General features: G+C 43.0%; 1 protein-coding gene across 5 annotated transcripts in view; it reads left to right on the forward strand.

Moving 5' to 3' along the window:
* Window positions 1-2,068: 2,068 nt before the first annotated feature.
* Window positions 2,069-24,314, forward strand: part of neto1l (neuropilin (NRP) and tolloid (TLL)-like 1, like) — a 240,978-nt gene continuing 218,732 nt past the window's right edge. For 3 of the 5 annotated variants that reach the window (XM_069920379.1, XM_069920382.1, XM_069920380.1), the window contains exons 1-4: window positions 3,697-4,693; window positions 5,390-5,443; window positions 6,677-6,805; window positions 9,948-10,196. In XM_069920379.1, coding sequence (XP_069776480.1) covers window positions 4,660-4,693; window positions 5,390-5,443; window positions 6,677-6,805; window positions 9,948-10,196 — 466 coding nt within the window. In that variant the 5' untranslated portion in view covers window positions 3,697-4,659. Of the gene's footprint in view, window positions 2,190-3,696; window positions 4,694-5,389; window positions 5,444-6,676; window positions 6,806-9,947; window positions 10,197-15,550; window positions 15,815-24,314 lie in introns of those variants that run through there. The other 2 variants (XM_069920381.1, XM_069920383.1) reach the window with 2 other exon arrangements.

Here is a 24,314-nt window from a genome sequence, read left to right on the forward strand (position 1 = left end):
GGTGAGGCTGAAGTCGGCCGGCCTGGAAAAGAGAGTGCACAGGTGGGCCTTGTGTTGCGCCCGATCCCTGCTGATGACGAGGATGTCGTCCAAATAAATAAAGACGAAATCCAAGTCCCTGCCCACAGAGTCCATGAAGTGCTGTAAGGTCTGAGCAGCGCTCTTGAGCCCGAACGGCATGCGCAGGAATTTGAACAAGCCAAAGTGGGTGATGATGGCCATCTTGGGTATGTCCTCAGGGTGCACTGGGATCTGGTGATATCTGCGCACCAGGTCAACCTTGGAGAAAACCCTTGCACCATGCAGGTTGGCCATAATGTCTTGGATGTGAGGGATGGGGTAACGGTCAGGAACTGTTGCCTTGTTGAGCCAGTGATAGTCTCTGCAGGGACGCCAGCCATCAGAGGCTTTCGGGACCAGGTGGAGTGGCGAGGCCCACGTGCTGTCAGACTGCCGAATGATCCCCAGTTCCAACAGGTGCAAAAACTCCTCCTTCGCCACCTGGAGCTTGTCAGACGGTAGCCGGCGCGCCTCGGCATGAACCGGTGGGCCCTGGGTAGGGATGTCGTGGAACACCCCATAACACGGCAAGGCAGTGGAGAATTGTGGCTTAAGGAGTGTCGGGAACTCATCCAGGATTCGCTGGAACTCGTCTCTGGTTGTGCTGATTGTGGCCATCTGTGGTTGCTCAGAGTGGGAGATGTCAAGGCGAACAGCTTGGAAGGTTCAGGTGTCCACCAGGCATCTACCTCGAATGTCCACCAGAAGCCCATGTGCAAGGAGGAAGTCTGCACCCAGGATGGCAGTTAGAAGGGATGAGACAGTGAACCTCCACGCGAAATTTTGTTGGCTGATCTGGAAGTAGATTGTCTTGTCTCCATACGTCCAGATTTCTGTTGCATTGGCTGCACAGAGGGGAGGTCGACGAGGTCGGTTTCTGGACTCGATGGTTGTGGCTGGGATGACGCTGATCTGGGCTCTTGTCAATGAGAAACCACTGGCCGCTGACTGAGTCCCGCAGGTAGAGGTGGCTGTGTCCTTGGCCAGCTGCCGCAGCTATTAATAGCGGCTGGCCTGGTCGTCTCCCTGGAACGAGCAGGGCTGATGACACTTCAGAGCCTTGGCTTGCCAGTGCTGGTGGTAGAAGCAGAGGCCTGGAGTGGATGCTGTGGCCTTGGTTATGCTCTTGGAGGCCCCTGCAGGGGTCAGATGCTCTACTGCAGTGCTAGGGGCGGGCTTGGTGTGGTCATGCCTCGTGACCTGCTGGACTGCTGAGCCTTCTGCGAATCATGTGAGCCGTATCTCTTGGGCATTCTGGGTGATCTTCTTCAGGTTGGTGAAGCTCTCCTGGACCAGCAGCAGCCGGATGTCCCTGGGCATATGGTCGAGGAAAATGCGCTCAATGAGTGGGCAGTTGGTGTGATCACCCATGAGCGCAAGCATCTCATCCATCAACTCCATCGGGGACCTGTTCCCCAGGGTGTCGAGGTGCAGCATCCGAGCAGCAGCTGATGCCTGGATAGTTCAAGGGACCTGGTAAGCACTTGCTTGATGGTCTCGTATTTGTCTTTGGCGGGTGGGTGGTGAACCAGGTGCAGCATGTGTCTGGCGGTGGCCTGGTCCAGGGCAGTGACCACATGGTAGAATTTGGTCATGTCGGATGAAATCTGGCGGAGGTGAAATTGAGCCTCTGCAAGGCCGAACCAGGACCCTGGCTCCTGAACCCAGAATTCAGGCAGTTTCATGGCTATAGCGCTGATCCCAGGCTCGCTCATGATGGGTTCAAAGATGTTTGAACCTGTCGGGGTCACCAATTGTAGCAGCAGCTACACTGCACCTGAAAGAACACACACAACCAGTCAGCGAGCAGACTAGTTTATTGCAGGCTGCTGGGCTGCACTTATACTCCCGGCCCAGACCTGGCTGAGAACGGCGCCAGAGTGCACTGACGTCACCCGGGCGTCACGTGGACCCCCAGCGCGGGCTTCTGAGCCCCGTGCTGGGAGGAAGGGAAAACCCCCGACGGCGCCATTTTGGCCAGCTGCCCCGCCGCGTGGCTTGCAAGCGGGGCCGGTTCGCCTGCCTAGTGGTGAGCCGCCATACCAGGATATTCAGTCTTTCATAGAAATATCTATCAAGGCACTAATGACCATGATTTGCCAATAACAAAAAGATGGGAGAGACCATTGGTAATTATCTTCATCCAAAGTTTTGCATTTATCAGTTCCCCCCTGAATAGGCTGATGTATCAAACCAGTATTAGGTAAAAAAAAAAGCACTGAATCCATGACTGAGTCTTCAGAGTGACAACTCAGACCCAAAACTCCAAGTGACTGCGTCTCGGTTATTCTGCAGAGAGAACTCCAGAAGAAAACCAACTGCTTTCGGCTGAATGAAAGGTTTCACCTTTATTTCCATTGCATTAAAGAAATATGCCTTTTATCAGCAGCGGTGGATCGGGAAGATCTGGGGGGTGGATCAGACGCTGGTGAAAAGTTCCGAGCCTCTAGTTCTCTCTCTCTGCAGACCTCGGCTGCAAAGCCAGGAGTTGACTTTGCAACCGCAGGATCTCAGCGGGTATTTCCTTCGCCCTCCACCCCATCGGGGATATTCTAACACCCCCCCCCCCCAACCCACCACAAGATGATGGAGTGGCTTTCACCGCAGGGAGATGACCGCCTCACCCACGGCCCCAACAGGGCTCTTGGAATTCGGCCCTACAGAGCACAAATACAGACCCTGCTTTGGCCATTGCGCTAATAGGCTCGTGTGCCCGCACGTCAGGCTCCCCTCCCACTCGACCCCCACCCAGGTGTGCAAATCCGTCCGAAGACACTGGATGATCCCGTTCAAACCTTTTCTCGAACGAACACCTCACTCAACGTTGGCACATCAGGCAGCGATCTGCTATATAACCGTGTACAGTGCGGAAACAGGCCATGTCAGCCCTTCGAGTCCACACCGGTTCACTGTAATCTATGTTGAATCGGACCCCTCCCCCGCCCCTCAACGTCTCACTCAGAGAACATGCCTAAAGAGAATGTGTTGGGGTGGGGTGGGGGTGCGCGCGTGTGGGTGTGAAGTTTATTGTTCTTCGCACTAGTTCCAAATCACTTAGCGATATCACGTTAGTGACTTTATTGTCATATACATTCTACAATGTCCATGTGCACAGACATTCCAAACTTGCTGCCGCTGAACAGGGACCACGACAAAACCAACTGCACAGAATAGCTACAACAGTAGACTTCATTGGAATTTAAAAAAAAAGGTAAAATACATTTTGAAAAGGATAATAAGTGTTCATTTATCCTGGTGCAAGCAGAAGTGACTCTGTCCTGCTGTCGTGCAGACAGTCCTCTTGTGGCGTTGGAGCAGTCTGCTGGTTAGTGCAACAAGGGGAGCCCGATGGCTCCACGGCGGATGTGCTTGAACGGAGCGATGACTGGACGGGGAACCTTCCTTTTTGCACAACTCGCTGGATAGTTGAAGGGGGAGGTGGTGGGCGGGGGGAGTTCGAGCGAATCCGCGGGCCCGGGATACGCGAAGTGTGATCCACTCTTGGCGTTGCAACTCGCGGTTCGGTTCACGAGGAAAGTCCTGCCGTCTCGGACATTACCGTCTGGAGAGAGGTGGGGGGGGGGGGGGTGCGGGGGGCAGCGTGAAAACTGCGCGCTTGGATCATAAATTAGAAAAAAAATCTTTTGCAGTTGACAAGCATCGCGCCATGTTCGTGGGCTGCAGATGCACCGAATTTTGACTGCAGTAAGTTCCCAGTGGCCCGCCAGCCGTCGGGAGATGCTACCTGTGCCCCCCGAACGAGGTGGTGTCGCGTTGAGCCCCCTCGGGTTCTATTGAACACCTGGATGGTGCTTAGCGCCTCGTTTCGCTGACCAGATGGCGATCGCTCGTATTTAACCCTGTCACTTTTGGTTCCCCTCGTCACGGGATTGAAAGCGACCAACTTTTTTTGGTGTTTCGTGGCATTTTGCCACGGCAGCGCGGAGGGCGACGAGGGCGCTCCCGGTCCAGTTGGCCGGTCGGAGGCCAAGGAGAGAAGCAGAAGTCGGCGTCTAATGCAGAACACGTCCCACAAGAGGGAAGGGGGGGAAGAAGAGCCATTTACACACCGAGCTGGAACGCTTAGGAAGCAAGGGGGGGTTAAAAAAAAAACGTCCAAAATTGGTGATAAAAAAGATATCTTTTTTTCATGGATTTATTTTTGCTAAATAAGGGTTAACAGAGAAGTAATTCTCCTTTTGTACGGATTTCCTCGGAAGATTGCTAAACTGGAGCGACCAGAGCGCTGATGACGGACCCATTAATCCCTTTTAATGCATCAAAAGAAGCCAGAGATCGTGGCAACGCTTCTGTGGAGATCATGGGAAGACGGTGACCGGCTCGGGGTTCCGTGCGAGACTGCTGCCGACTAGTTTTGGCTGAGTTTTGGAGCCCAAAACAGAAAGCACACACTCACAAATCCAACCCCATCTACGCCTCAATGCGCAGATACATCCATGGTGTTCCAAGCGGACTTGATCTTGTGCTCCCAGCTTTCCTCCTGAAACCATCCATCCATCTGTCTTTCGTCATCCTGTCAGCCAGGCATTGCTTAAATGGAATTAGTTTGGATTGGAGCCCCTTGCATAAGAATCAGACATGGTACATGGGCACCGGCTCAGATTGCTTCACGGTAAGTTCGGTCCCTGCGGTGACAGTGAGTGAGTGAGAGAGGGTGGGGGGGGGGGGGGGGGAGCATCCCTTGTCATGGACTGGGGGGTGAGGGGACGGGGTCTATGGGGATTCCGGATGGAGCAGTGTCGGGAGAGAGGCGGGGTCGAGAGAACTGTCGCTTGACTTAGGTCGCCGTCGATTTATCAGTTGACACCAAGTGTTTCCAATCGGAACCTTGTCTTGGGCAGACGGCTCGCTGTGTTGTTGTTGCTGTCTTCCCAGATACTTGGATACCCACCCAAGCTCAATTTCCTTCATTTCATTTGTTTCCAAACTCCAAGTTCTTGAGAATATCTCGCACTAGAACTTCATTAGTTTCTGGCTGTACATGGGAACCCATAGGCGTTGCTTGGCCGCAAATCGAAGTGTGCACTCACTTATTTGTAGTCCGGAGACGTGTCTAAGCGGTCGGATTAAGTGGCTACGTCCTTATTTGTGAGGATGACCAATATATCAAGTGTCAGGAACATCAGTTGAAATGACGTTAGAAATGTCCATGAATTCTGCAACTGCGTTGAACTGGGGAGGGGGGGGGGGGGTTTGATGGGGAGGAGCGTCACTTCGCGTTCGTGGTGGACTATAAATGTTTAACCGTTCCAGGACGAGCAAAAAAAAAGCAAATCCCTGTGATTATTCTTTTGTTCTCTTTTTGCAGTTGTATCAAGTCTCATCCTGTTAGGACTGTTTGTATCAACGAAAAAGACGTCAGGTAAACAGTCTTCAGAGTGTCCTTTACGTTCCTGGCCACGTTTTGTTCTGGCTATTTTAATTATCTGATTGTAATCACGGGCAGCAGACGTGTCACTTTTTCTCTCCCACCACCCCCCCCCCCCCCAGAGTTTACTGCAGTGATCTGTCAAACATTGAAGTGAATCATAGTTTGAAATGGCTGAAACATTTCTGCACTGCTTTGCCCAAACACAGACTGCATCAGAATGAGCATTGCAGTTTACTACTTGCCAGAGAAGGCTTGGATATTATTCACGGTGGTGGGGGTGGGGGGGGGGGGGGGAAGGAAATAAGTCATAGGTTTTCTTTAATGTTAAAATTGATCATATCTGTTGTGCCTTTGCACTGAATCTTAATTTTCTCTCTCTTCATCAGACCAACCCCTTTTTGTGCTGGCATTCACCACTCTCTCACCAATTTTAACAATTAAAACAAAATCATTTTGCTTTATCAAATTCTGCCGAGCACATTGTAGAAAAAAATCCCCGCTTCATCTAATTACAGAATGCATATCTCTGATATATTGAGAAACCTTTGTACATGGAACAAGAAGAAATCTCCTGCGAGAAAGTGTGTATTAAATGAAATGAATTTTGCACTGACGTACTTATCATGGATACTTATAAAGAAAATGACACTTCCATTACATTGATGCAGAGACCATGAGACCCTCTGTGGGTATAATACTTTATGAATGCAACTACTGGAGCTTTTTAACATCCTCACCAATGATTCTGTTCTTATTTACCACCACCAAAATTAGACACTCTTACCTTCCATTAATTTAGTTTATTTGACCAAGATGTGTGGAAAAACCACATTGCTGCTTTATATAGCAAGTAACTGGTTTTCAAAATCGAAATAATAATTTGTATCATACCTTGGGAATTTCTTACAATAAAATTAATTATTCCATTAATTCTTTCCATATGTCATATTTGCGTCAAATACATTTTAATCCCTCCTATATTCCTTCTTTTCCACTAAAGTTTATATATACTCAGCTCCTGATGATCACTTCCTTGAAAAGGAGTTCTTTCTTTTATAAAGCAGCTGATTCTCTTCAAATCTCAATGCAGAACATACCCTTTCAATGTTAGCCTTTATCCTCACTGCTTTACAACTGGAAATCAAAGTATAGAGATCCAACTTTGCTTTAACCAAGTCAGCATCAATGTGTAAGTCCTTGAGGCTGAATCTGATCTCTTTCCAGACAAATCAACTTCTTCGGAACCAGTGCAATGTGGCTCCTGGATCAAAAATCCAGATGGTGGTTTCTTCACATCTCCCAATTATCCAAACAAGTATCCTCCTGACAGAGAGTGCACATACATTATTGAAGGTAAGGACAAGTGGCATCGACAGGTACAATATGTTGGAGTAAAAGTGATGAGATGTGCAAATTGCTAACTTTTTTCTACCAAGAGCTGTAAAACCAACAACTACAGAGCAATTTATTTTCTATATCATTTCCTCAAAATTTTTATTTTGCCTTATTTAACCTCCCCATTGTGCTTCACATGACTAATATATAAAGCAGGCAAGATGACACAAGGGAAGAGGGGTAAAAACATGATTGAAGTGGTAAGTTTTAAGATGGATCTTGAAAGGCAGAAAATTGGAGAAGTTCATTAGGACTTTAGGATCTTGACCACTGAAGACTTGACAGCTGATAACAAAGCGATTACAATCAATGATATTTGAGATCCAGAGTTAGAGAAGTGCAGACATCGCAGAGGGTTGAAGTGCTGGGGAAGACAGCTGTAAGGGATTGAATGCTTATTGGACTATTATAATGCAGAGAGACACCAATGGTCATTGAACATGGGAATGATGACTGAAAGGAACAAAGGATATTGGCAACAGAGCATTGGATATGGTACATGAGTTAAGAGCAGTGGAATAGTCAAGCCTAACATATAGCATTGTTGACGATTTGGGTTTCAGAAACAGATGGATTAAGGCAAGATCAAGGTCAAATATGATATTGTTTCATTAACAGTCAAATTTAGTTTCAGACAATTGCTTGATCGGTGGTGAAGGAATAGTTGGGGGCTTGTGACAGATTAACAAGTTTGTGGTAGACACTGCAGTGCCTGGTATTGTAGACATTGAAAACAGTTCTTAAAGACTTCAGCAGGATCTTAATCAGTTGGGCAGGTGGCAGAGGAGTGGTTGATACAATTTAATACAGAGAAATGTGAGGCGTTGCATTTCGGGAGGAACTGCACAGTGAATGGTAGGGATTGGACGAGTTTTGTAGAGCAGAGGGATTTAGGAGTACAGGTACATAGTATTTTGAAAGTGGCATCACAGATAGATAGGATGGGCAAAAAATGCTTTCAACAGATTGGCCTTCATCATTTAGAGCAGTGGTTCTCAATCTTTTTCCTTCCACTTGCAATCCGCTTTAAGTAATCCCTACGCCATCAGGGCACTGTGATTAGTAAGGGATTGCTTAAGGTGGGATGTGAGTGGGAAGGGAAGGTTGAGAATCACTGCTGTAGACCCAATTGTTCCTGAAATATTTTGCTTAAGGAAAATTGTCATTGGCCCATTTCCTTTGGAGCGATGAAACCGTGCACATAACGAGTCAATGAAGTACAATTAAAATAGTAGTTTTCTTTCCATCCACGTATCACTTTAAGCAATCCCTTACTAATCACAGAGCACCGATGGCATAGGGATTACTTAAAGCAGTGTGTGAGTGGAAAGAAAAAGGTTGAGAACCACTGATTTAGAGTCTTGAGTATCTGGAAGCACACAGCTGGGAGGTCACGGTGCAGTTTTATGAGATGTTCGTGAGGCCTATTTGCAATATTTTATTCAGTTTTGGTCACCATGGTAAAGGAAAAATTTTGTCAAGCTGTAGAGGGTGGAGAAAAGATTTATGAGAATATTGCGAGGACTCAGGGGCCTGAGTTACAGGGAGAGGTGAAGCAGTCTAGGGCTTTATTCCTTTGAGTTCAGGAGGATGACAGGTGATCCCATTGTGGGATAAAAAGTCATGAGAGGAATAGATGAGGCGATCGCAGAGTGGCTTTTGCCATGAGTAGGGAAATCGGTAACCAGAGAACATTGGCTTATGGTGAGGAGGGAGATATTTAACAGGAACCTGAGAGGTAATGTTTTTACACGGCTGGTTGTGGCTGCTGGAGCAGGCAGGTGAAGCAGGTACTATTGCAATGTTTAACGAAAACAAATTGGACAGATACATGGATAGAATGGGTTTAGAGTAGTGGTTTTCAAACTTTATCTTTCCACTCACATATCACTTTAAATAATCTTTATGCCATAGGTACTCTGTGATTAGTAAGGGATTCCTTAAGGTGGTATGTGAGTGCAAAGAAAATGTTTGAAAACCACTGTATTAATGGACTCATTATGTGCACGGTTTCATCGCTCCAAAGGAAATGGGCCAATGACAATTTTTCTCAGCAAAATATTTCAGTAACCATTGGGTCTAGAGCACTGGCCTCAACCTTCCCTTCCCACTCACATACCACTTTAAGCAACCCATTACTAGTCGCAGAGCACTGATTTCACAGGGATTAGTTGAAGTCGTATGTGTGAGTGGAAAGAAAATGTTTGAAAACCACTGTTTTAGAGGGATAAGGTCCAAGCACAGGACTAGTATGAGTGTGACATTTTGGTTGGCATAGACATGAAGGTCCTGTTTCCACGGTCTATGACTATGACTAGGCAGACACATTGATAGGGAATAAATGAAAATTGACATTGTGGTCTGAAGGGTCAGTTCCTGTGCTGTACAATTCAGTATTGAGGGAAGGAGCAACTGTAAACAGGATCAGTGAACATAAGAGTCAAGAAAGGAAGTGAATAGGTTTAATTCTTAAATTGATGACATTTTATGAAAGAGAAAGACTAATACGTTTTGCATTATTTTCCTCTGATCAATTGCTTTATTGTGACTATGAAGTATTATATTTTAAATGTACAGAACCTTTCCGCTTTAGCTTTTAAAATGTGTCCTTTTATATATGTCAATCTTTCACTAGATTTTCAGAAATTAATTGCAAACAGCTCTTTAGCAAGGTTATTTTAGAGATGATCAATAATTTGGGCTTCTTTGATGGTAATCATTTTTGTTACACTGTGATCAAGTATAAAGAATCTTCCATATTTCATCCATGTTGCAGATTCATTAATGAAGATAGATCATGCTGATGCCAGATCCAAAACAATATTGAAACTAATCAGAGCAAATAACAATAGCAAGCAATAATTTATTGTAGTTCTGAGATTTGTGATTTATTGATGCGTTTTCAAATAAATAAATTGCTTATAATTTGCAACATAAATTTAACATTTATTTAAGCGACAACTGCTTCTATATGCCCTGAGCTCTTGAAATTCTTTTAAATTTGTTTTCGACATCAGAATGTTACCTCCTCTTTGTTATTGCTCCAACCAAGAATACATTTATCATCTAAAATTAATTTTTTTTTGCTATTTCTCTTCAGCTACTCCAAGGCAAAGTATTGAACTCTACTTTGATGAAAAGTACTCCATTGAACCTTCTTGGGAATGCAAGTTTGACCACATTGAGGTGCGGGATGGACCTTTTCCATTTTCTACCGAAATTGGACGTTACTGTGGTCAAAGTATTCCACCTTTTATAACATCATCGGGCAGATTTTTATGGATTAAATTTGTGGCTGATGGTGAGCTTGAATCTATTGGATTCCTGGCAAGATACAACTTTATACCAGGTAATTGGGAATATTTTTTACTCATCAGAATAATGAAACTAAAGTTGAAGTAATATTACTACCTTTACATTTCTTACTAATATAATGTTTATGTAAGTAATATTTGGGACATAGAATCTATGCTTGTTGTACTATTGATCTGAAGAGGAAAAACACCATCTATAAATAAATATTACTAACATAATGGCAACCCTTGCTTTTCCTAATTTAAAAAAAATCTGTTTTGTGCCTTGCTGATATAATATACAGATATGAGATTAATGTTGGCATATTGTATTGGCTACAAAATGTTAAAAGAAATGTCTTAACATCTCATGGGGTACATTTAAATAATTGCAGGCAGAATGAAAGCTTTGTGTGAGGATACAGGAAGATTAATAGGATGGGGCATTTCCTCATTCTTGGTTTCTTTGCAGATACTTGGGAGAAAGCATTCACAGTTTTTGAACATCCAAATGTTTATAGTGTGCTTTCATTTTTATAAATTGTTTGGTTTTGTGTAAAAAAAAAGTACAATATTGTCATGAACCATTTACGTTGGCAGTAATTCCTTTTGCTGTTGGCATATCAAAAATGTTTAAGGTCAATATTTCTTGGATCAGTCTGATTACACTGGACAATAAAGATTTTGCTTCCTGAAAACTTTTGGGGGTATTTGATGGATTTTGGGCTGTTAATCACAAAAATCACATTAAACTTTTTCTATCACGTATCTTTTTTTTTAGATATGATTTTTTTTGGTGATTTCCTGTCCTGCAGTATTTTAAGTCTACTAGCATATTTGTTCACAGAGCAAGCTGTTTTGGTTAGTCCAAGCATTGCCTGGGCATGGACTCGGTGCTGGTGCTATGCAAGTGTTGTCTTAGGCCTGGCATGCTGAGATGGGATAGAGGGAGCTATAAATGCAGCTCACATATACAGATGCTGTGCATTACATTGATTATAGATCGAATGAGTGTTGATACTCATCTTCTTCAGGCAATGATATAGTGAGTGTACTTAAAAATCACATTTATTATCTTCAGGAAGATTCAGTACAGCAGGAACGACTCATCAGTGTTACAACAGCTGTGACACATTCTGTAGCATTTCTTAATAAGTCGTGTCTTTGAGCCTTAACATGCTCAATTCAATAAAAGTCAATTTAATATTTCTCCAACTTCCTAGGCGATGCAACAAATTTGAAATTGTCTTTGTGTTCAGCTTGAAATTGTCTATCATACTCCCTCATTTCTTTTCATGAAGCAAACTTTTTGAAAAAAAATATTGTTGCCAGTGTTCTATACAAATGCACCCTAGCGCACGTGAAGTACAAGAATGCTTCACCCATACGTTGTTAATTCAATGCAAATGGTTGTGTATCAGGTAGTATTGAGATGAGACATCAGAATTAACAAGATAATTGTTAACAGATGCAAAGTTATGTTTGTTTAAAAAAGATACATTTATTTATTGTTAATTGAAGCAATATTTATGTCATGCCACACACTAAGAGGATATTTAATTTGCCAATGTTCCATCCGGATACTAAAGATATCAAAGGTTAAATTTAACAGCCCTCTTAGTGGGCAGAAAGACTATCTTTAAACCAGTCCTATTGATTGCAATATAGGCAACATTCCAACTTCAAGCTGCCTGCTTATTCCCAAGATTTTATTGCACACACAGTGATAATTGCACTTTAGATAGACTGAAAGCCTTAGCAGGGGTAAAGGCAAACTCTAGTTAAAAGCACCCCAAGCTACAGGAGCTGGGTCTGTAGCTCTCACAGGGCAAGCAGACCTTGAATGGAGCCGGTGCAGTTAGGCACTCAGCAACTAAATGGAATCTGGAATCTGGAGTGCATGGAAGAGGAAATGTGATGACGCTCTCTTGCTCGATTGGGTGAATGACATGAAGAATTGCAGAGGTGCCCTGAATATTGAGGGACACACACACAGTTTTGTGAGCACACATCCCTGGAAGTGAATTCCAAGGGTCATATACTAAGCAAGTGCAATAGGTTTTAATTACATAGCCTGAATATTCATTGTTGGAAAGTCATTCATGTATTCTTTAACTCACCAACTGCTCACTAGAGTTATTCATTGCCCATTTGTCTGCACATACAAACAATCACTATCTGTCAAGGCACTCATTTGATGATTCACCACACCCTAACTGCTGCAAGCTTCACATTCAAGGCCTATCATGCACTATGAGCCTGTAAGCCATCTCGTTTTCAATAAGTGTGCCTGGCACTCACAAGGCACACCTCCAAAGAATGCTTGACATGGTGACATTCAGAAGGACCCAGCTGGAGTGGACGGGTAAGTCGGCAACTCCCTCTCTCCTTGGAGGAGTTGTTGTTGCTGGCTTGAGACGTTTGAAAATGTTGGAATCACCTTACAAAGTATTTCTCCTCACATGGCACCCAAATAGTCAATCTAAATGCTCTTCCTGAGAAAAAAATGTGCCGTTTCTCTCTCAATAATGAAGCCAACCAGGGTGTTTTCTGCTTCCTGCTGGCTTGCCGTTATTGTGGTGAAAATATCAAGTCAAGTTTATTTTTATCTGATTGTGCAAATACAACCTGACAAAACAGCGTTCTCCAGTCCTTGGTGCAATATATGCAGACACACGACTAGATGTAGTACACGTACAGACTAATAATACACAAGCAGGACTAGTGTTCATATATACAAACAAACAAATAAATAAATAAAAGAATGGTTAGTGTGAGCAGTTCTTTTCGTCGTTCAGCATTCTCACTGCCCATGGAAAGAATCTGTTCCTCAGGCTGAGGGTGCTGGCTCTGATACTCCTGTATCTCTTTCCTGATGAGAACAGCTGCAAGGAGCTGTGTGCAGGGTGGAAGGGGTCCTCAATGATTTTGCTTGCACCTTCTTCAGACAAGGATCCTGCTAGATCACGTCGATGAGGGGTGAGGGAGTCTCCAGTAATCCTCCCTGCCACTCTTATGGTCCTGTGGATTGACCTCCAATCCATTTGTCTGCAGCAACTTTACCACACTGTGATGCATCCGACCAGGGTGCTCTTGATAGAGCTCCTATAGAAGGACGATATGATGGCAGCTGGTAGCTCCACCTGCTTCAGTCTTCTGAGGAAGTGCAGTCGCTGTTGCACCTTCTTGACAAGTGAGGAGTTGTTGTCCACGATAGATCACAATTTAAGTGATCTCCAAGGAACTTGGTGCTCTCCACTTTCTCCACTACAGAGTTGATGTGTAGTGGAGGTTGGTCATTCCTTGTTCTCCTGATGTCCATGATGATCTCCTTTGTCTTGTCCACATTAAAAGTCAGGTCGTTACTGTCCCACTATTACCATCAGATTTTCCACCTCTTCTCTGTATGCAGTCTGCTTCCAGACCTTCCAGAGTCAATAGAAGCTTACCACCAAATGTATCTGCAGTCCCTGACCCTACAATCAGTCTTCTGTCAACTATACTGGGGAAACTGTTGAAGCACCATGCAGAGAGATCAATGATGTGTAATGAGGGTTTATCAGCAAATAAAATGTACAGTTGCATCAAAATTCTTGCTGCGAAGGATAGAAACACAGAAGCTGCAGATGGTGGATTCTTGAGCAAAGAAATGCTGGAGGAACTCAACAGGTCAGACTGTGTCCATTGGCTGAAATGATCAGTTAATGTTTCCGGTGTGAAACTTTTATGAAGCCTGATATAGAATTGGTGACATTACATATATAAATGGAGAAAGAATGAGGAGGAAGTCAGGGGAGCACAACCCAATCCTCATCGAGCACTCAGTAGTGGAGAGGGACTTCAAATTCGCGGATCTGTCCTGGAGCCTCCACATTGATGCAATCACAAAGAAAGCTCGCCAGCAGCTATACTTTGTGAGGTGTCTGAGGAGATTTGGCATGTCACTCTCGAAAACTTCTACAGGTGTTCTGTGGAGAGCATTCTGGCTAGTTGCAACACTGCCTGGTGTGGAGATGCCAACTCTCAGTTCAAGAGTAAACTCCAGCGGGTTGTTAACTCAGCCTGCGACATCACAGGCACCAGATTTCACTCCATCGAGGACATCTACATGAGGTGGTGTCTTAAAAAGGCAGCCTCTATCCTCAAAGACCCCCCCACCACCCAGGCCATGCCTACTTCACTCTGCTACCATTGGGGCAAAGGTACAGGAGCCTAGAGACGAGCACCCAGCGGCACAAGGACAGCTTCTTCCCCTCTGTCGTCAGACCCCTGAATGATCAATGAACCAAATATACTGCCTTACTTTTCATGCCCTATTATTTTTATTATTATTTTACATAATAATATCATAAGATGGTTATAATATGAATGTTGGCACCATGATGCTGCCACAAAACATCAAATTTCATGACTTGTTCATGACAATAAATCCTGATTCTGTTTCTGAATCTTGGGGAGGAGCACAGAAGTGATCACAAAGTGTGAGAGATAGAGAGACAGGGTACATGAGGTACCCTAAGTATGATAGCGTGCATAAATTACCACATTATAAAAAGTATAAAATTAAGAATAGAGAAATAAATACAATAAAATCCTGGAGCCTCAAGCAACCGGTATAACGATTCGAGGAAAATAAATAGGTAAAATTGCATGTTTAAAATTGGCATGCCTTGCCGTTAGTTTGCCAATCTGTGCCACCACACAACATCAAGCAACCGGAAAATACACTTAGGTGCCGAGTATCAGGGGTTTTTACTGCATTTGGTACAAACATGTTTCAATTGTGCTGACAGATCTTTTGGTGGTCCTTGAGCAGTATAGGAAAAGAGACACAAATGGTAGGGGCTGAACAAGTACACTGGGCTTTTGTTTAAAATGTGGCAGGAAGTTAATGATAACTTTGGTTTGTAGTGTTTATTTTGTGTGGCTTTCGAAGCTGCGTAAAATCTGCAATCTTTCATGTCAGCGACTGGTAATGGTGAGCAACAGTTGTCGAAGGGAGAATTGGACATGAGATGGATTATCTGAGCTGTCACCCACTCCCTTCTTCCTCAAGGTATAATGAGTTGCAAGGTCAGACTTTTCATAGTGGTGAAATGGTGTTATAGACTATCCCACCTTCTGACCTTGGCTCTGCAGGGCATCACAGAGAAAATCACACAGAGAAAACCATGGTTTGCATCCTGATGTTCAGCTCTGCATATTCCCAGAGGCACCATTGCTTTCACTGGATTCCTCCTGCCACCCATGTATCTCTCGGCTGCGCACCCTAGTTTTCAACTGTGCCATCAGCAGAAAGCCCTTGTCACCCGTTAGCTACTCTTTGGTTTGTCATGGTGACTTCACCATGGATAGTCACAGGATGAAGGCATGGTGACTGTTGCTAGGACACCAGGTATTGATCTGCATGTTTCACTGCCAATCATGCCACAAGAGGTGGACAAGCGGAGGAGCAGAATCTCTTTTGGTTTATGACAGGATTCACAAGACACCACAAAGCAATGTGCAGGTTGTTAATGGCAGTCCTATCTGGTGTACAACCATGTCTGTTCGCACGGAAGTTATTCAGTCAGTAACATGTCCTGGACCGTTTGAATTTTGCAAATCTAATTTTGTAGAGAAAGCAGCAACCATTTACAGAATTGGACCAGCACAATTCAAGCAGTAACTAACTGTAAGTAGTCGATGATGACATCAAATTCCATTCTGTGGTGATGTTTGTCGATTCAGTCATTGCTGGTTTACTCAGCAGTGTCACATCCCTTAGGATGGCATAAGAGAAAGTAAGGAAATTAGATAGTTCTTGTAATACTATAAAGACTGTAGGTGCTGGCAACTAAATGAAATATAGTGCGGGGAATGCATTGGAAGTCAGGCAGCATCTGTGGAGGTAACAGAGTTACCATTTCAGGTTGGTGTCCTTTCATCAGAATTATGAAAGGTTAGAAAGCAACTAGGTTTTAAGTTGCAGAGAAGGGGTGGGTGCAGAGAAGGAAGGATTTGTCTGTGATAGACAGAGAGACAGAATAACTCAAGTGAAACACAAAAGTCTGCAGACAATGAGATTGTAGCAAAAACACACAGAAATACTGGAGAAATGCTTCCTTCCCTCACCACTATCTGGGACCCTAAACAGTCCTTCCAAGTGAACCTGCAGGGGTTGTCTACTGCATCCGGTGCTCCCACTGTGGTTCTCCTCTACACCAGAGAGACTGGACGCAGACTGGGAGGTCGTTTTGTTGAGCACTCGACTCTGTCTGCCACAAAAGTGTAGATCTCCCAGCAGCCACCCATTTCAATATCCCGTTCCATTCCTTTGCCGACATGTCTGTCCGTGCACTACCAGTCAGAGACCGTCCACAACTTGGAGGAACAGCACCTCATTTTTCATTTGGGCACCCGCAACAAGATGGAATTAACATTAATTTTTCCAGTTTCCAAATCGAGACCCCCCTCCTTCCCTGTCTCCTTCCCTCTAGATGTTTCTCTCTCTCTTTCTCTCTTCCCATTTCCCTCTGTCACATTTTACTGAACCAAAATCAGTTCTCAGCTTTCATTTTATCGTATCCAATTAACACCTTTTTGCTGCTGATCTGGACTCGTCCCTCTTCCATACTTTCCCCTTAACCTCTAGTCTTTAATTAAGATACCTGCCTGCTCAAGACACTGGTTACATATCTTTACCTCCTATGCAGGCTACAAGACCGGCTGAGTTCCTCCAGCATTTCTTTGTGTTTTTACAATAACTCATGACATTCTAGTTCTTGCCCACCACCTTATCACACACATTCCCTTTGCTCTTCCAACTCCTCTGCACCCTACAAGAAGTTTTATTTCTAACTTTTTGTTGGTATGATAAAAAAAATTGTCAACAAGGAACATTAAGTCTTTTTCTCTTTTATGAACACTGCCTGACTTGCTGAGTATGTTCTTTTTTTCATTATTATTATGGACAATCTTTTGTGATTCAAGTTTGCTATCGATGCCATTTAAAAGCAATTTTCATTAAAATTGCTGAAGAAAGATAACTCAGGATTTTAATCAATATTATAATCAGTTGATATGCTTCAGCGATTTTGATTGTCACCTTACTTCCGCATGAATAGGGTTGCAGCGCTAATATTTTAGGTGTCGAAGCTCACCAAAAATGGAGACAAGGATGTTCCGGAGCCATTCCATGAGGTTCTGGCCCCTGCATATTCTACGGTGTTTTTCCTTGCTGTTAGGCTGTTCACAGAAAATAATTTTTTTTTTGGATTTATTTTTGTTTCAAAATATCAGCTAAGTTGGGAGAGAGGTTACAGAACCACAGCACCATCATCTAAGCCTCAAACCTTATTATTACAGTTAGTGTGGCAAATCTGAAGAGGAAATATTCATACTGGCACATATTGACATAAAAAAACCTTAAATTGTGGGAAGACAGTAAGATGTGCTGAATGGAAACATTTGTTCCATGTCTGCAGATTTTTAATGATTTTCAATTTTCAAAAAAATTGTAGTAAAAGTGTTTATGTTGTAAAAATGGATTGGGATCTGGCCATATTTAATCCTGTGTGTGCTTCTGTTGATAGAGGATATGTATTTAGCCAGTGCTGAATTTACATAATGTTACATTGAAGCCTGGTCATTGTGGTTGCACTGACAGAGAGCAAAAATGTAATACTGCTTAATTCATCTGGCAATGCTCTATGCCTTACTCTTTGCTCACCAAAAGGTATTACTTTCTCATTCAATGAAGTTGGGTTCGACTGTAGGACATGAGCAACGTCATGTCGAAAGTAAATGCTAACTTGATGCTTGTTTTTAAACACATGGCTTATCTAAAACGATGGGTATGATCCATATATTTAATAGAAACAACTTTTTGGTATAAATTCTGGTGAGAAAATTTGATTAGAGTTAACTAAAATAAGTGGTAAACCTGGATAATTATTCTCTCACAAGTTATTCACGTGAAGAAAGCCTAATTTAATTATTTCTCCCCATATTTCCAATTGATTGTTTCGATTCAAAATTACTCTCTTAATCAGTTCCATTCTTTCTCAAAGATTGAGAAAACTGATTTCCCCATTATTGTTTGGAACATTGCGGTCATGAGACTAGCAACTCACTGTTTGAGAAATCCAGAAGCACCTGTTGGTCTGGCACTGTTCAGGGACTTGGAATATCAGTGTATTCTTCCCTGCTGATTAAAAAAAAAATTGATTTTGAGAATCCCTTTGAAACATTTTTGGTGCAATGGTTCCAACATTTAATGAAATTGATGTGACAAAAACAGTTATCAGTTTTAATTGGAGACTCTCTGATTCACAGGTTATCATTAAAATTTGCATTTTTAAACACTCCGATATTAATCATCAAGGACAACAATTATCTCGTTAAAGCGCAATAATCCACTTTTGTAATTTCCTGCTTCCTTTTTCCTTCCACTACCAAACATAAAACAAAGGCATCCATTTTGGGCATTGCAAGAAGAGAGCAGTTGAAAAGTCTTAATCTTTTATTTTTTTTGCTGCTTCACATGAATGTAGAAAACTGCGTGTCAACTTTGTTGGACTTGCGTTAAAAATCTTCCAATGCGTGTCACAAGTTCAGCACTGAGGAAAATGTCAGAACTGGCCTCATATTAGGCTGGATCTTGGTCTTGCTCCTCAACTCTTAGACCATGTTATGTCTCTGTTTTACTTGAGAGGTTTCTTAAATAACTTAGAGATGCAAGATTCAAATAACAAAAGAGACTTTACTTACTTATGCCTTCCACCATCTCAGGAAACTGTTCACACACTCTCATATACATATGCCCCATAGTGGTGCACTACAGTTACTACATTGAGAAGGGTGTATTCTTATGCAGTGACAAAACAGTTCACATTATCCTGACTATATAACACTCCACGTAACTTTCTCTCCTGCTGACTTCCATCTTTGCAGTGGTTGTTAACACTGCCCACGCCACTACCATTCCTGTCCTACAAGATCATGGGATCCACTCTTGCCTTTTCATTTAAAATGCAGGGGAACCATCCTGAAGGATATCTGGAAATTGGCAGTACTGGCAGAGCAGTTATAATGGTAGTGCTGCCACTGTGTCGAGGCAGGGAGCAGAGACAGAGCATTGCTTCAAAGGGTCCTACTGCCTGGTACTGATCCAATGGCTCTGTAATTGCTTTAAAAGGCCTGTTAAAGAAGCCAACATTTTTTTAAACCCTGCCCCCTTGATGGTCTGTGCCCAAGGTGGGGAGGCCTGTACCGGACAAAATACCATGAGGGGTTACAGACTTCTGGGTAATAGTGGGCAGGTCCATTGAGAAGAAGAAGCATGGCGGTGGACTGGCAAGGGGCTCAGCGGCTGAAGGACCACACAGTGGCTGTTGGCCATTTGCGGTCAAAGGATTCACTCAGGCTGTGGGCTGCTGGCGACTGATGGAGGTCCCACACAGGCTTCATGCTGAAGTAAACTGGCCCAATGGGAACCAAGTATCGGATCTGGGAATCAAGAGCACGCTGAGGGCAAGAAGGGCTTCTGTAAGGGTTTCTGACACCGAAGGCTTCTTGGTCATACTGGACATTTTTATCTGGAGCTCTGGCTGCTAATGGTTTGCAGGAGTCTGTGCGGCTACAGAGGCTGCGGGAATCCACGGACACTCAGGGACTTTGAAGGGACCCTCTTTTGCATTTCTTTCTCTTATTGTTCAGGGAACTAGGGAATGCTCTTGAAGCTTCTTTGTTTGCCTTACAACAGACAAAAGTTGAAGTATATCATATGCATATATTATATTTGTATGTATTATTTCCAGCCGATAAAAGGAATCTTGAACCTTGACTTTGTTGGTGATTGCCATCTACTTGAGTTGCCCAGCTATAGGGTGAGAAATGAGATACAATTACAATTAAGCCTAATTCTTAAATTCAGCAAGGCCTGTGATTTCCTGGTTATGTCGGGTCTTGATCAAACCTTCCCTGGTTTCACAGAAATGTTGCATTCTAAAAAAAATTCTTGCAGGTTGATATTAAATAAATGATATAGCAGCCAAGAGGGTTTAGTATTAGAGAATGGGCTTTAGAGTCATATAACCAAGAATAAAGTCATGAAGTCCACTATAACCATCAAGCGCCTGTTTAAATTTGTCATTCACCAATATCATTTCATTGCCCAATGCTTGCATGTTATGTTCTTCCAGTTTCTACTATTCACCTACACATACTGGAAAATTTCCAGTGGCTTAATAAGTTCCCAAACTGCATGCGTGCTCGCACATACACACACACATGAGCATGCAAACACACACACACATCTTTACACATACACCCCTATACTCATGCGCACACACAATCTGACACACAAGTGTGCAAACACACATACCTTTACACATACACCCCTACACTTACACGAACACACACTTCTACACACAAGCGTGCAAACACACACACACACCTTTACACATACACCCCTACACTCACGAGCACACACACTCCTACACACGAGTGTGCAAACACACACACCACCTTCACACATGCACATCTTTACACATACACCCATACACTCATGCGCGCACACACTCCTACACACGAGCATGCAAACATTCACACACCACCTTTACACATACACCCCTACACTCACACACGCACACACTCCTCTGTACGAGCGTGCAAACTCACACACACCTTTACACATACACCCCTATACTCACGCGCACATACACTCCTACACACGAGCTTGCAAACACACACACACAAACACCTTTACACATACGCCCCTACACTCACACATATACACACACCACCTCTACACACACACACACACACACACACACACACACACACACACACACACACACACACACACACACACACACAATTGACCAAGTGTTGCTGGAGCTGTGGGACTGTACTCACAATGTCATTCTTCTCCATTCATATCAACCTTTGAAAGTGGCAGAGCAAGAAACAAAGATCATTTCAAAAAGGGAAAAGGATTTCATAAACTGAGGCTTGGATTATATAAATGATAAGTTAGTCTGAATTCTGAGAAACATTTTTCAGGTGGAATATTCTGGACCAAACATTTGTAGAGAGTGAAACATAGAAATCTGCAGACGTTGTGATTGTAGTCAAAACACAAAATTGCTGGAGGATCTCAGCTAGTCTCGCAGTGTCCATAGGAGGTAAAGATATATCACTAACGTTTCGGGCTTGAACCCTTCTTCAAAGTAGGAAAACTTGCCAAAGTCTTGAGATAAATGCAGAAGAAATTTAGAAAAAAAATATTTTTTTAATTCAGGGACTTCAGTTATATGGAGAAAGCACAGAATTTGGAATTTTTCTCGTGTCCAACATAAGAGGGTAAGAGAAGATTTGCTTACAGGATTTCAAAAAAATTAGGGTTTTGATTGAGAAATGAGGAGAAATCAATTCCAATTGTTGAACAATAACATTTGAAGGAAAACAGTAGCATCTATGGAGAGAGCCTGAAGCAATGGTCTCATTAGTTAGGCCTGATTTTCTGAGTACTTCCTGCATATCTGCTTTCATTTCAGATTTGCAGCATCTGTGTTCCTTTGCTTTCTACCTTCAAACGGCTTATTGAGCAAGCTTGTCGTACACTTTTACCACATTTGCGTAATCCAGGGTGACGCGAGTTGTGGGAAAGGGTAAAGCCAGGCCACAGGTTGGTTCAGCCGTGAACATATCAAATAGTGGGACAGACACCAAGAAGATGGTGTGACCACACCTTGCTCCAATTTCAAAGAACTTCGGCCAAGTAATTGGCAAGAGAAAGAAGTGACATCATGGAAATAGGCATAGATTGAAAATGTGTATGGGTGAAGCAAATGGATTAAGAACGTAGAACATAAGAAATAGGAGCAGGAGTCGGTCATCTGGCCCATTGAGCCTGCTCCGTCATTCGATAAGATCATGGCTGGTCTGATTATAAGATCACTCCACCTACCTTCTGTGGTAAAACCACCGTATATGTTTGGATGGGCTGTGTATATGTTTGGATGTGCTAGAATCTGCCCCTTGCTGTCAGTGCCTGAGAATCCTCCCACTGACCCCTGTATAAAGTCCAGGGCAGTCGACAAGCATGGACAAACCTTCATTCTTTTGTGAATAAAAGCCAAGGAACACCAGGTTTCTGTGAGTGACACTGGTCAAAGTGATGACTCCTTGCCTAACGGTCGACAAAAGTTAGTATGTTACACTCTAAATGTAGTATTGCATGAGAGTAATGAAACCTTCACCTTCACCTAGTTCTAATCTCACCTACCAGTGGAAACAACTTACCTATGGTATTTTATCTATGCCTTTCATAATTTTATATGCTTCTATAAACTCCCCTTCTCATTCTTCTGAATTCCAGGTGACTCAATCACTCCTCATAGGCTAACCCCTTTGTCCCTGGAAACAACCTGGTGAAGCTCCTCTGCACCATCTCCAATGCCAATATATCCTTCTTTTAGAAGTGAATTGAATTAAATACATGAAGGAAAAGCATAGTCTGCTTTGGGAAGCGATCATGAATTGGACTAATTGGATATCTCATTCAAAGAGGTGGTGCCAGCATGGAGTCTAAATAACTTTTTGTTTGTGTTATCTCATTCCGACAATGTGAACTACAGTGGAGAAATTTCAAGATCAGACAGATTTATTCATTCTCTATCCCCCCCCACCCCCCAACTCGGAGATTGGAATCTGCCAGTGTTATTTGTGATGGCAAAGTAAAACATGCTGTTCTAGAACAGTGAACAGAGAAACGTCAAGAGAATAGTTCAAGTTTATTATTTGCATCCCAGGAGAAAGTTTTATCATTGTTGATAGCCAGACGAGCAATTTTATTGAGGTGGAAAGATGACTCCTCACTGACTCATGCCCAATGGTTACATGATCCTACATAGTCCTACTTTAGCTTGGAGAAAATTAGAAACAATATTTAAGGCAGAAACTTTCAATTTGAAAATATGTGCATGGGCCCATTCAGAGAACACCATCCTGACTAGAATAATTAAGAAGTCTGGGTACTCTGGTGATTCTCTGTCTTATGTCTGAAAGTCTTTACATCCTTTTATACAAGGGAACCTTGATTAGAGGGAGGTGATGGAATATATTTAGTTTTAGATTTTTTTTTCCTTTTTCTTTCTAGATTAACTTGCTAATATAGGTTTAATTATGTTTGTCATAGATCATATCATTAAATTATACTGAATTGACCCTTTGTTTAGATCAAGGGATTGTCTAACACTCACACATATGGAACATAATAACTTGCCTACATGTCTCAATGCACAAATGTGCCGGAGAAACCCAGCAGAATATGTAGGATCCAAGGAACCACAGAAACATAGGACACAACAGCACAGAGGGAGCACCTATGACCCTTTTAGTCAGTCTATTTTTTTGCCGTCCCACTGCCCTGCAACTGAACCATATCCCTCTATACCCTTCCCATCCATGTACCTGTCTAAATTTTTCTTACATGTCAAAATTAAGTCTGTGTTTATCAATCAGCTGGCCACTCGTTCCACACTCCCAACACTCTCTGTGTGAAGAAGTTCTCCCGAATGTTCCCTTTAACTATTCCCCTATCACTTGAATCCATGTCTTCTAGTTTTTAATCTCTCCTAATCTCACTGGCAAAAAGATAGTGTGCATTTAATCTGATACCTCTATCAAATCTCCCCTCATTTTTCTATGTTCCAAGGAATGAAGACCTATCCTGTTTAACCTTTCCCTGTAATTCATTTGTTCAAGGTCTGGCAAAAATCCTTGTAAATCTCCTCTATGCTCTTTCAATGTATTGTCATCCTTCCTGGAGCTAGGTGACCAAAACTGCACACAACACTACAAATTTGGCCTCACCAATGACTCATACAACTTCACCATAACGTCCATAGGAATTAAAAGGGTAACCAACGTTTATATGGCACTGACCTGCTGAGTTTCTCCAACATTGACCTGCTGAGTTTCTCCAGCACATCGAAACATTGTTTACCCTTTACCTCCTATGGATGCTATATGACCTGCTGAGGTTATCCATTGCTTTTTGTGTACTGGACTCTACTCCTGCATCGGGCCAGTTTTCTAGTTTAACTCCACCTGCTTCATTCACCAGTTAATTTTAAGTTGAAATCCTTTGAACCCAGAGCAGATGTGGAATTATGCATCCAATTCAG

Source organism: Narcine bancroftii, chromosome 2 (assembly GCF_036971445.1).
Source record: "Narcine bancroftii isolate sNarBan1 chromosome 2, sNarBan1.hap1, whole genome shotgun sequence".
NCBI lineage: Eukaryota > Metazoa > Chordata > Chondrichthyes > Torpediniformes > Narcinidae > Narcine > Narcine bancroftii.